General features: G+C 43.1%; 1 protein-coding gene across 1 annotated transcript in view; it reads right to left on the minus strand.

Moving 5' to 3' along the window:
- The window catches only part of Prmt9 (protein arginine methyltransferase 9), a 56,171-nt gene extending 42,570 nt beyond the window's left edge, over window positions 1–13,601 (minus strand). Inside the window, exons 1-4 of the mRNA XM_075976612.1 lie at window positions 13,271–13,601; window positions 7,506–7,654; window positions 4,687–4,923; window positions 2,247–2,414 (exon numbers count right to left, since the gene is read on the minus strand). Of these exons, the coding sequence (XP_075832727.1) occupies window positions 2,247–2,414; window positions 4,687–4,923; window positions 7,506–7,654; window positions 13,271–13,453 (737 nt within the window). The 5' untranslated portion in view covers window positions 13,454–13,601. The remainder of the gene's footprint in view (window positions 1–2,246; window positions 2,415–4,686; window positions 4,924–7,505; window positions 7,655–13,270) is intronic.
- Between the last annotated feature and the right edge of the window lie 601 nt (window positions 13,602–14,202).

Below are 14,202 nucleotides of genomic sequence, written 5' to 3' on the forward strand. Positions count from 1 at the left end.
TCCACAGGTTCTCTACCATCAGGGAGGGACTACATCCACAGGTTCTCCTCCATCAGGGAGGGACTACATCCACGGGTTCTCCTCCATCAGGGAGGGACTACATCCACAGGTTCTCCTCCATCAGGGAGGGACTACATCCACAGGTTCTCCTCCATCAGGGAGGGACTACATCCACAGGTTCTCCACCATCAATGACCCTTCTTAAATTTTTATTTTGTTTTTGTTTTTATGAGACAGGATGTCTGTGTAGCCCTAGTAGTCCTGGATTTCATGCTGTAGACCAGGCTGGCTTCAAACCCCAAAATCCTCCTGCCTCTGCCTCCCGAGTGCTGGGACTAAAGGCGTTTGCCACCACTTCCCGACCATGTCTGTTTTGTGTGTGAATCGGTTCTCTCCTTTTACCTTATGGGATTAAGGGATTGAACTCAGGTCATCAGGCTTAGCAACAAGCATCCTTACCCAGTGAGCCACAGTCCAGTTATACTTCTTTCTGTGCAAATAACACCTAATGCTGATAAGAACCTTCCCTTCCAAAACTTCCCCTTCCCTGGGCCTGACCGCGCCTACCTATCTCACCGCTTACTCCTCCAGTCTCCACAACAACCCACTCCAGAGTTATGTGCTCTTACTCATTCAGTCATTCTTTCTAGAAAACTCAAAGATACTCAGAAAGAAGTATTTCGCCTTTTCTGAATTCCTTTAGCTTTCACTGTCAGCATCACTCACTTTTGTAGTCTAAGGACATCCATAAATTCCATCAGCACTCCTTATGCCCCTCTCTAGATTTATAGGTATCTTAACAGCAGGGATGACTTGGGTATCCTCCACAGTACCTAGACCCAATTAGACCTACAGACAGGAAACATTCAGTATTTATGACTGCATACACTTAGAATACGAAAAATTCCTCAAACCGTCAAGTCCTGCAACTTAGCTCAGAAATTTGCTTATTGTCAAAGTGAACAAAAAAGAGTCTGAATTCAAATCTCTATTTCATTTGCTTCACAAGCAGTCTGTGTGGAAAATACAAATTAAAGTAACCGTAGCTTCAAGTCACTCCAAATCTTATGTGGAAGCCCTAATCCTATATTTAGAGACAGAGCCCTTAGGAGGCAACTAAGGTTAAAGTCATCAACATGAGGTTCTAATTCAACAGGACTGGTGTCCTACTGAAAGAGCAAACACTAGCAATAAGTCACACACAGAGCAAAGGTCACATGAGGATACAAAGAGCACGTAGCCCACTGCAGCCAGGAGGAACTCTGCCTGAAAACTTTTGTGTCTGTTGTTTAAATTGTGATCTTAAGCTCCTAAGACAACTTAGGACGTTTTGTTTTTTTATAAAGTGAGTACACAAGCCGGGCAGCAGCGGCGCACGCCTTTAATCCCAGCACTCGGGAGGCAGAGGCAGGCGGATCTCTGTGAGTTCGAGACCAGCCTGGTCTACAAGAGCTAGTTCCAGGACAGACTCCAAAGCTACAGAAACCCTGTCTCGAAAAACCACAAAAAAAAAAAAAAATAAAGTGAGTACACACCTGCACTAACAAGCTGATAATCATCATCACGAACAAAGACTACTAAAAACTTTAAGTACCATGCACACTTATTAAAACTGAAAGAAGACTTAAAAATCGGAGTTCAAATAACAATAGAGTATAATAAATTCTTCATATGTAGACTACATTTAAGTAAGGCAGAAGAGAGACAGCATAGGCAGAGTTACAAGACAAGTGTCACATTAAGAAAAGGGAAAGTTCTTTGAAAAGGTGGGCCAAATGCTTTTTAAATCCCTGCTACTTCTAATCTTCATTGTTCTCCTGACCACCCTGAGATGCTGATGAATACCCAAGGCTGCTAAAACTGTTCCTACAGCATCTGAGAGATGCAAGGCAAAAAAACACTGCCAACTGGCACTTCTAACCTTCCATTTTCAACAAGGATAGTGATGAAAACGTGATGTCTGCTCAGGGTAGAATGTTCACACTTTATACACAGGAAGTCTATCCATTTTTATGGACAAAAAAACATGAGCTTACATGATGTGTTAAAGATGGTTTTTGTTCAATTCCTCACTATCAATCTTCCTTGAGTTTTTAGGTACTCTTTAAAAAGCATGTTATCATAAAATCCTGTATCTTATTAAACTGGCTAGCAACCGTACCGTCACAGAATGAGGATGCTAACACTTTCGTTTATGCAAAAAGCTGGAAACGTATCTTCATGGTTTTGGTGAGTTATAAACACACCTTTCAGGAATGTGTTTTGGAATTTCTATGTCAAGTGACTTCATGTGTAGGAGCTTAATTCCAGTTTCCATCTTGTTTGCAGTCACGACATCACAGGCAAGCTCATACATGGTCTTGGATAACTCGCAGGCATACACTGAGTGTGCACCGGCTTTTTTAGCAAACATGCTGCAAAAGAAGAAAAATCCATTGTATCTTTTCCCAATTTCAATAAAATTATAATTCTTCAAACATGGATCTTCCTTCCATTCTTCAATATAACTATCATTTGCTCTGCTTTTAAAAGATTAGGGCTAGCAAGATGGCTCAACAGGTAAAAACACTTGCCATTCAAGTCTGACAACCCAAGTTCAATGTCTGAAACCTACAGTGGAAGGAGAAAGCTGACTCCTGAGAGTTAACTTCTGACTTTCACATGAGTACTGTGGTGCACAGGCTTGCACGTGCATGTGTACACACAAAATATGTAGACATACAACCAGGCAGTGATGGAGAACATCTTTTTTTTTAAGATCTATTTATTACACATATGATAGTCTGTCTCCACATATGTCTACAGGCCAAAAGAGGGCACCAGATCTCATTATAGAGAGTTGTAAGTCACCATGTGATTGCTAGGAATTAAACTCTGGACCTCTGGAAGAACAGCCAGTACTCTTGACCTCTGAACCAACTCTCCAGTCCCTGAGGGAGCATATCTTTAATCAGCACTCAAGAGGCAGAGGCAGGTAGATCTCTTTGGGTTCAAGGCCAGCCTGGTCTACAGAATGAGTTCCAGAACAACTAGAGGTACACAGAGAAATTGTCTTGAAAAACCAATATATATTTTATATATATATATATATATATATATATATATATATATATATATATATATATAATATTTAATATATATTAGATATGTATATTTTATATATAATCTAATTAAAAATTAATCAGCTAAGATAAGGCCAAGGATGATAGTGCATGCCTTTAATCCCTGCACTTAAGAAGTTGAAGCAGGTGGATCCCTGTGGGCTCCAGGCCAGACTACTCTACACAGCAAGTTCCAGGAAAGCCAAAGATACACAGTGAGACACCATCTCACAAAGACTTTTAGCCTGGCAGTGGTGGCACATACCTTTAATCCCAGCATTCGGGAGGCAGAGGCAGGTGGATCTCTGTGAGTTCAAGAAGAGCTAATTCAAGGACAGCTAAGACTGTTACACAGGGAAACCCTGTCTCAAAAAAATACCAAAAAAAAAAAAAAGACTTTTAAAAATTAAGATAAAAAGAATTGGGTATGTTGGAGCACATCTTTAATTTCAGCACTTGGGAGGTAGAAGCAGGTGGATCTGTGTGAGTTCAAGACCAGCCTAATCTACAGAGGGAGTTTTAGGACAGCCAGGGCTACACAGAGAAACCCTGTCTCAAAAAAGAAAAAAAAAGAAAATAGTAATAATAACAACAACATAAATAATAAATAAAAGAAAGAATGAACTGGAATACCTTTTAAAAACAATTCAGTAAATAATGACATCCACACAGTTTTTTGTTTTGTTTTTTTTATTTGTTTGTTTTTTCTGACAGGGTCTGTCTATATGGCATTAGCTGTCCCGCAACTTTGAGACCAGGCTGGCCTCAAAGTCACAGAGCTCCTCCTGCCTCTGCCTCCCAAATGCTGGGATTAAAGGCAGGCACCACCACACCCAGCTCAGCATCCACACAATTAAGACATCCACACAATTAAGAAGTTTGCTTAATGGGCTTTCTAGAATCCATCAGAATGTTAACATAAAAAAAGACTCTAAAACTCATTATTCAGAATTTCAATAAACCCAAGTTTTCCTTAGTTTTCTTGAATTATTGATAGTAAAAATTACAATGCTAATAGTTGCATCAAGCCGGGCATTGGCGGCATATGCCTTTAATCTCAGCACTCAGGAAGCAGAGGCAGATCTCTGTGAGTTCAAGGCCAGCCTGGTCTACAAAGTGAGTTCCAGAACAGCCAGAAATGTTACACAGAGAAACCCTGCCTCAAAAAACAAAAAAAAGAAAGAAAAGAACAGCTGCATTGTTGAAATAGAAACGACGGGCTTCATTCCTGGCACCCGGCCACCCGCAGGGCGAGCTTTATCTGAAATAATTACACGGAAACTGTATTCTTTTAAATAGTTCCCATTAGTTCCAGCCTCTTATTGGCTAGCTCTTACATATTGATCTAACCCATTTCTAATAATGTGTGTAGCCCACAAGGTGGTTTACCAGGGAAGATCTTAACCTGAGTCTATCTGGAGTGGGAGAATCATGGCGACTCACTGCTTCCTCCATCACTGCATGAATACTCTAACAATATTTTGAAAAACAACCGCTATTCTTATATACCAATGTTACAATTTTGGTAGCTAACAAAACTGTTTATTCATGTAAATATAATAATAAAACAATAATTATAACAAACCTCAGTATTCCAGTTCCTGTGCCAATATCCAAGACACTCTTGGACCCCAAGCTCACTGCCTTCTGGATTGCTGCATTGTAAATCCTGTTCCTCTTGGTGTCATTGAGCATGATGAAGTGCCAGCGCTCCACCAGCCAGTTTGCAACACGATAGAAGTTCTCCTTTGCATCACTGAAATCAGGGTTGAGCTTCACTGCTTTATGAAAATACCCAGCTGCCTCATCTCGAAAGCCCATTCTAGAGGGGGGAAAAATGACAGAATTCTTCAACTCTATGCGATTAGTTACAGTGCCTCTGTTCATGCACTGACCAAGCCTGAGAACCCTTCATCACTACCCCATACCCCAGAGCAGTCTCCTTGGCAAATTTCTCCTTCTGTGGGGACGGCACTCTCCTGACTTCTGAATTTCCATCTCAGAGATTCTGGGGTTGGGCGTGGGGGTGTCAAAGGCATTAATGTGTACTGAATATGAGCATATAAAAAATTTTAAAAGGGGGGAAATACTACCAAGTCATCTGAACGTTGCTTCTCAAACTGTGGGGAAAACTCCGACACTGTTTAAAATAGTTACTCATAGGCTGACTGCACTGCTCACGACCAGTATGTGTCTCACATACTATCGGAATTCAGTAGCATCCAAAACTGCTCTATACTTTGTTCACCCCATGAGCTCCTTGACCAGAGATGTCCACTACTATCAAATTCTATACACGGCTGTCACAAATCAGTAATTTACAGAGCACACATTCAACAGAGCAGAACAAGTAGAACCCTCACTTCTTTCTTCACAAGCACCTTTATTCGCCATCCATTCTAAAGAAACTTAATCATCACTATTCAGTCCAGGCATAGACAGATGAGACCAACTAACAAAAGGGCAATACTATGTTAAATTATAGGCATTCATGCTTTAGTTTAAAACTGAAATACTTAAGGTCAGTACATGTTCCTTCTTTCTTACCCTGAAGATAAAGGTATCTCTTTATATTTTCTGGAACTGCATAGCACACATCACAATAGAAAACATATGATATTAATGTGACCAAGCCTCATCATGCTGAACCAAAATGTGTAACAAAGGAAGACTACTGCTCAATTAATTTGTCAGAACTGAAAAGAATGCATACACTCCCTTCTCCAGAGCCCTAGCCCTGCACAGTCCTGAGTCAAGGAAGGGCCCCTTGGGAGTAGGAGACAAAACTACTAGGTTGATTATTGTGCTAGTTTGAATGTAGGGAGTGGCACTATTAGATGTGGCTTTGTTGGAGTTAAGTACAGCCTTGTTGGAGGAAGTGTGTCACTGTAGGGGTGGGCTTAAGGTCTCATGTATGTTAAGCCATGCCCAGTATCTCAGTTCACTTCCTCTTGCTGATCAAGCCGTAGGACTCTCCGCTCCAGCAACACCATGTCTGCCTGCATACTGCCATGTCCCAGTATGATGAATGTAGACTAATCTCTGAAACTGGATGCCACAGCCACAATGGAATGTTTTCCTTTAAAAGTAGTCATGGTCATGGTGGCTCTTCACGGCAATAGAAACCCTAACTAAAATAATTATCAACAGCCAACAGAATTTAGATATACTTAAGAGAAATTCTGTGCACACTAAGGTGCTTTTTAGTTCATTACTAATAACATCAATGACCTGAGAGGATGCATGGTAGAGAAATGCATAAGAATAAACTAGAAGGAATGTATAAAATGAGACTCATTTAGTAAACTCTTAAATTTGAAATTGCAACTTGTCAATTTGGCAGAACCATGCTCTTTCCCCCATTTCTTTAAAACTTTCAAATACAGAGGCAATGCGAACCTTTTACTGTAGTCCTGTAATTTCTCAGGCATGGGCACGGCTTGTACTGGTGTGTACAGAGTTTACATGGCAGGCCTGACTGGTGACCTCTGAGAAGCCTACTCACAAGGCTGACCTTTGACTGGCACGTAAGCACTTGGATGGATGAAGAGCGATTCAATGTGCCTCGAGGTTTACATAAGTTACCTCCCATGCATGGGGGCGCAGCATCTAATGGGGTGGCACCAGCAGCAATGATGGCAGCTTATCCTTGATTCCACCCAGTGGAGTCTCATCAACAGCATGCTCCCAATTTTATACTTCCCCATCAGGCTTTCTTTGGCACTCCAAAAGAAAAAATTCTAGCAAGTTCTAAAGACTTTCTGGCAAGGCATCCCGTGAACCACAGCACTGCCTTTTCAAACAAGGACAGGCTCTGAGTTCCTTCAATACTTCCCCAGTCTCCATGGGTCAAACCCTTAAACAATAAACTATAAAATGGCAATGGCCAGCAAGATGGCTCAGCAGATAAGGGTTCTTCCCACTAAGCATGAAAACCTTAGTTCAATCCCAAAACCAACATGGTAGAGGGAGAGAACCAACTCCCAAAAGTTGTTCTCTGACATCCACAGGCACATTACCCACACGCGTGTACAAATGCGCACATATACCCAGATGTACGCACATAAAATAAACCTAATTTTAAATTGCCAGATTACATACCATATTTACTATTCTTATATTCTTTTGAGTTCTCCTTATTACTAACTAATCACTCATTCTTTTGATCCTGCTATAGTTAATTATTTACATTAAACTTTCCCTATTTAAATCACCCTATCTATAGGCATGGTAGTGCATACATGTAGTCTCAGGCTAAAACATCTCATAAGTCCACAAATTCCAGCCCAGACTGAGCAGGTGGTAAGACTCCATCTCAAAACTAACAAAGTTAATGCTAACTTATACTTGCTTTGGACTGATAAAGAATAGTCTTCAACAAGTAACAGTGAAGTCACTACAAACCTGAAGAGATGCTCTCCCATACTATTGCAAATCACTTCATCATCAGGAAAGAGTTCCAAGGCCTGCTCATAGCAACCAAGTAAGTCCTGTACTCGACTGAGTGCATCAAGCTCTTCAGCCCACTTGAAAAGTGTATACTGAAAAGTTTCCTTTAAAACAAGAAAAAAAGACAAATTAGCAAACAAGAATAAAGAACACACAACTCTAACTGAAGATTGCAGCAAATGGAATGATGACTGAAATGAATGATGACCTAAAATCACTAATTTTCAGTAAGTACTATTTACCAAATGTGGTGGTTCAAATAAGAATGGTCCCATAGGCTCTTATATTTGAATGCTAAGTCACCAAGGAGTGGTACTTGTTTGAGAAGGATTAGAAGGGGTGGCCTGGTTGGAGGAAGTATGTCACTGTGGGTGGGCTTTAAAGTTTCAAAAGTTCAAGCCAAGTCTAGTGTCTGTCTCTCTCTGTCTCTCCCACAGCCCCTTCCTTCCTTCTCTTCCTGCAGATCAGGACGCAGCTCTAAGTTATTGCTTCAGTGCCCTGCATACTTCCTGCCATGCTCCCTACAGTGATAATAATGCACGAAACCTCTGAAACTGAAGTCAGCCCCAATTAAATGCTTTCTCTTCTATGAGCTGCCTTGGTCATGGAGATTCTTCACAACAATATAGCAGTGACTAAGATACCAAATAAGCACATGTAAAAAAAAAAATACTATGTAGAATCAGACAGTATGATCTTCCTGTAAATATCTGTTCTTAGGGGCTGGAGAGATGGCTCAGCGATTAAGAGAACTGACTGCTCTTCCCAAGGACCTGGGTTCAATTCCCAGCACCCACATGGTAGCTCACAACTGTCTGAAGATCCAGTTCCAGGGGATCTGACACCTTCTCACCAATGCACATAAAATAAAGTTAAATAAACCATAAAAAAATTAAAAGAAAAAGAAAAAAAAATCTGCTCTTAGCTGCCTCCCTCCTGCCTCTGCTTTCTGCAGGTAGCTATGCATCACGAGTGTCCTTGTTCATCCTTATTCATCCCCAGTACACAACCGCATATGTGCTAATGATGTAGCATGTACACATCTACTTAGGCCCTTGTTTTCCAGCCCTCAGGCTCTGGCTATCTCCACCCACCACACATAGGTCTCCAGTCATCTCATCAACCAATGTGCAAAGAACTAGAATGAAAACTCAAACATGCACGTGAATGTTGCTTCTATCTTAATAGAAATTTAACAATCTTTAAAAAGTTCAACATGTCCTCAATTGTCACACCACCTTTCCTTCACAGGTTACAAAAGGATACAAAGGTATTATTCCATCTCAAAACACAAATCACTACTTACTGCTACCCTGTCGTACAAGGTTCCTCCAAGATTAAAACATTCCATCCTTTAGGAAAGGTCCTTACAACAGAAGGTAAACAACTCAAGATAGCTTCAGGAAGTCCCTGAAACTGAGCAGATTCACTACCCCTCTACCTCCCATGCACTCTCACAATAGTGCTGAGAGTCACTCAGACAAGCCAAGCTGCCAGGAAGACTTTTGAGATCAGACCAGCTAGCCTGGAACAAGCAGAAACCAGCCAGGCTACCAGGAGGTTTAGACCAGGGGCAGCTGGAGAGGATGCTCTCCAGTCTGTTGTGCTGCCAGCAGGCTGTGCAGAGTGCTTCAGTTTCCAGCTCTGTGAGCTGTCGTCCATGCTGGGGTGGGCTTTGACGATACACCTGTCTTTAAGCTATTTCTGTCCCTGTAAGTAACCCCAATAAAACTCAATGGTTCACTTAGTCTTTCATGGTATCTAATTGGTGTAGGAGGTTCTTCTTTCTATGTGTTGCTTTCATTGGTCAAATAAAGAAACTGCCTTAGCCTTTTGATAGGGTAGAAACTTAGGTAGGTGGGAAAGACAGAACTGGATGCTGGGAGAAAGAAGGCAGGCAGGGAGAGCTGCCATGAAGTTGCCAGAGTCAGACATGCTGAATCTTTCCCAGTAAGCCACAACCTTGTGGTTCTACACAGATTATGAGAAATGGGTTGAATCAAGATGTAAGAATTAGCCAAGAAGAGGCTAGATATAATGGGTCAGGCAGTGTTTAAATGAATACAGTTTCTGTGTAATTATTTCAGGGGTTAAGCTAGCCAGGCGGGACAGAACAAAGGGTCCCGTGCTCCTCAGACAACATCTAACTTTGGTCTGTCAGAGGATCCCTACCTGGGTGAGTAGACATGTATGCTATGTTCCCCCAAGTTTGGTCACAACACATCCTACTCTACTATCTTTAAATCTGCTGCTTTCTGACGAGCTCTACTGCTCCAACCTAACCATGCCCTCAATCACTTGGTAAAGCGCAGCGACTGCTTCTCACTGCCCACCCAGCTCCAGTCTCACCTTCCTGCAGCTGCTTTCCATGATACTGCTCTATGGAGAAAAGGCAGGCTCTGACATTCCACATACAAACTTTACACATAAGAGTTAATATCAGAATTATAACAGTTTACTAGAAAAACAAAGATAATGAAGGAGATCCTATTATATGGTAGATCTGGATATCTAGAAATTATATGAATGGATCAAGAGTTCTATAGATTAGTAGATTGCTCAATGGTTGAGTATTCTTTCCTAGGATGCTTAAGGCCCTGGGTTTGGTCCTTGGTAACAGCAAAAATAAGTAAATGAATAAAACAGTTAATGGGCTGGAGAGATGGTTCAGTAGAGGAAGAGGCAGACAGATCTCTCAGTTCAAGGCCAGCCTGGTCTACAAAGCAAGTTCCAGGACAGCCAAAGCGACACCGAAAAACCTTGTCTCAGGAGGAAGGGGGAAGAGTACTTGTTGCTCTTGCAGAAGACCCAGGATAAGCACCCCAGACAGCAGCTCACAACTGGCTATAACTCCAGCTCCAAGGAATCCAATGCCCTCTTCTGGTCTCCTCCATGAAGGAACTCTAGCCAGTCCAAGCGCAACAAGCATGGGTCTGGTCTGGAAAGTCTTACCCTTCTCCCCCATTCCCTGTCTTGCTAAAAACCATTAGTTTACCATTTCTAAAGCTAGCCACCAAGGTCTATTCCCTTATTTGGCCACTTCCTCCTCCTGAGGCTGCCTACCAAGGGCCAGCTATCAAAGTACTGAAGTACAGCAATCAAAAGCCCCCTTTGGCTCATCTGGTTAACATTCCCAAGTAAAACTAAACACCTTATCCTAACACAGGGTCTCCCCCTTTATCTTTATGAACCACCAATTGTCTCTTCTTTATCCAGGGCCAATACCCCTTCTCCCTCTCCCTTGTTCCCTTCCCCTTTCTCCCTGTCTTCTATCTCCTGTCTTAGTCTCTTACTTCCCATCCCTGAGGCAAATAAAAGTCCTTTGTGCTGAGAACTTGGTCTTGTGGTATCCTGAGCCAGAACTGCACACATGTGGTACATATCCACACATACAGGCAAATACTCATACATATTAAATTTAAAAGTTTTAAAACACAAATGGTTTAATGTGACCAAAGTGTGGTTATAGGTAGTAGAGAGGCTTTCAGAAAAGCAAACTTCTGTAAATGAGGCTTTTGCAAAAAGAAAAAAAGAAAGAAAGAAAAAAGAACTTTGTTTCACATAAAACCAAGCCAGTTACTACGCTACTGAATGCTGGCCATCACCAGCTTGTCTGTTTTTAATAAAAAGTTAGTACAGGGTCGCATACAACCCTACCTCAAACTCATTATGTAGCTTAAGATAATCTGGAACTTTTGATTCTCCTGCCTCCACCCCCTAAGTGCTGGGATTACAAACGTGTGCTGCTGTACTAGCTTTAGACCTGGCGCACATTAGGACAAATCCACCAACTGAGCTATGTCTCCAGTCATATAGTCAAATTTCACATAGTTTTTCTGTGCTAGCCGTGGAACCCAGAGCATCATACTCAGAGCTGTGATATAGGTCTATTCCCCAAGTCAAACAACTGCCATCTTGGAAGGAAGTTTAGCTGTGCCCACTTGCCAAGATCATACCAGATGGACTTGCTGACTGTTTAAATCTTTCCCAGAAAGGTAGGCTGGGTCATGAGACCCTCACCTGAGTATCCCGCTGTTCATACCACCTGTTGTGTGCAACGCTGCCCTGACTGCATAGCCTCAAGTAGAATCTAGAGCTGTGGTTTGAGAATGCTCAAACTTTAATTAATGTTGTATTATTGCTGTGACCCTTTAATACAGTTCTTCCTGGTAGAATGACCCCAATCATAAAATTACTTTTGTTGCTACTTCATAACTGTAATTTTGCTATTTTATGAATCATAATGTAAACATGTGATATGCAAGATGTGTGGCCCAAAGGAGCCGCAACCCACAGGTTAAGAACCTCTGGTCTCCAGTATATAACCAGGGAAGACAGTGGGAGGTGGCGGGGAGAGAGAAGCCATGCAGCTAGAAGAAAGCTATCATTCCTGTGGGTAAAGGCTTTCCAGTGCAGCCTTCTGTAGGGGAGCACCCACATTGCAGTAAGTAACCCCTCCGCTGTGCTCTGTAAGTAAGCCCAGTGAATTCACTGCTTCCCCGGAGACCTCAGTTTGTTGTTGGGATCTTAGGAGAAAGGGCAGATACACTTTATGTCTTCCCCGGGATAAGAATTCTACCAACATAAGCACTCTACCATGTTCTACACTCACACCAACTATTTATCTTGTCCATTCACAGAAGCAGCAGCTAGAGCTGAGCCAAGAGAAATCGTCTTGATGAGACTGCTTTCTACACGAGGGAGCAAACTACCTAGAATACTATGTAGCAGATCCTGAAATTTCTGTGAATTACAAGCGCCTAATGTTACTGCCATCTAGTGGACATAGGACAGACCACGCTGCTAAACAAGAAGAAAGACTGCGGCCTGCAAAATGTCAACAGGGTAAGATTGAGAAATGCCGGGATGAACACAGCAAGAAGGTCCACAGCTTAAACTGAATGTGCAATTCAACTGCTTTGTGAAACCGAGATGCTAACACATGAAAGTGTACAGTAGTCAGCAGGTAACTGCTGCACATGAGACGGGCCATCAGATAAAGAGTCCCTTAGGGTTGCACAATTTATCCAACTCCGGACGAACAGTATTCCTTGTACACATGATAATTTCCTTGTACACATGATAATACAAAGCCTTCAAGGCAGGGCTAATTAAATTACATACTGGAGGAGAAAAAGGACTACCTAGTGACATTGGCATTTAAAGGACATTTGGATTTTCTTTTTCTTTCTGTTTTTTTTTTTTTTTTCGAGACAGGGTTTCTCTGTGGGATAGTTCTGACTGTCCTGGAACTCATTCTAGACCAGGCTGATCTCGAACTCACAGAGATCCATCTGCATCTGCCTCCCGAGTGCTGGGATTAAAGGCGTGAGCCACCATTGCCCAGCGGCCTTTGGAATCTTAAGAGAGGTAGAAATTTTCAAACAGATGTAAGACAACTTTTGACTTGTTACTAAAACCTGGCTGTACCGAGTTGGGCTGCAGGAGGCCCAGGAGGGAATCGACTTCCATAGTAGTTAAGGTGTCTGAGTCTCTGTGTCATCTCTCTCCTTCCTTCTCTCCCTCCCTCCCTCCCTCCCTCCCTCCCTCCCTCCCTCCCTCCCTCCCTCCCTCTCTCTCTCTCTCTCTCTCTCTCTCACACACACACACACACACACACCACACACACACACACACACCACACACACACAGACACACACACACACACACACCCCACCCTGGGGTCGCGGGTCGCTGTTAGGGTCGCAGGAAGGCCTCACTTTCACGTCGTCTTTGAGCTCCGGCGCCAGGCTGAGCACTAGGAGGTAATGAGCATAGGCAGTGCCGAAGTCCCGGGCGCCCAGACAGTGCTCAGCGCTCTGCAAGGACCGCGCCACCAGCCGATCCCGGCCGGCCGCACCTGCGCCACCGCCCCGCCGGGGTCTGGGCCGCGAGTTCGGCATGGCTCAGGCTCCGCTCCGAAGCCCTCGAGGAAGGCACTCTCCTCCGGGAAAAGAGACTCTCGACGCTTCACTTCCCTGGCACCCAAGGCAGCAACAGAAGGCTCAGAAGGAAAACTCGCTCTCCGCTACACAGAGCGAAACCCCGCCCACCTTCTCCGCACAGGCAGCCGCCAGCGACCAGAGGCGACGCGCGGTGATGACGCCACCCGGGCGCGCTCTCTCGGGTAAGCCCCACCCCCAGCTCCTGGGAGCTCCTGAGCGTGGTCCCTTGCACTAGGTGTGAGCCTCTCTCCCTCCTCCTGTGCAGCCTCTGCGAGTGCCAGACCCTGCTTTTCAACTTGACAGGCATGTGCGATGCTTAGGCCCTCTGGAGCATAGCGCCCGAGTCTCACTATTGCAAAATGAAATAAATCACCTTAAATTTGGTCATGGTGTACTCTTAGCATCAGATATTCTTAAAAAAAAAAAAAAACACGTGAGGCGAAACTTTGGGTTGTGGTCGAAAAAGAAAAAGTAGTCTCCGCGAACTGCGTCAAGGTCACACAAGTCCGTGGGATGGTACAGCTGAATCCGGATTTCCTGGTGACCTGTTACATTGACACAGAAGACTTGTGTCGCATGTGGCCTCTTAGATAGAAGTCCAAAAGTTTTTAAAGATCAACAGGAATTATAGCGTTAGCTAATTTTGTTGCCATTTTCAAGAGATTAGTAGTGTGTAGAGTGGCTAATAAAAAATGGAGGATAGAGTA

This window comes from Microtus pennsylvanicus, chromosome 6 (assembly GCF_037038515.1).
Source record: "Microtus pennsylvanicus isolate mMicPen1 chromosome 6, mMicPen1.hap1, whole genome shotgun sequence".
Taxonomy (NCBI): domain Eukaryota; kingdom Metazoa; phylum Chordata; class Mammalia; order Rodentia; family Cricetidae; genus Microtus; species Microtus pennsylvanicus.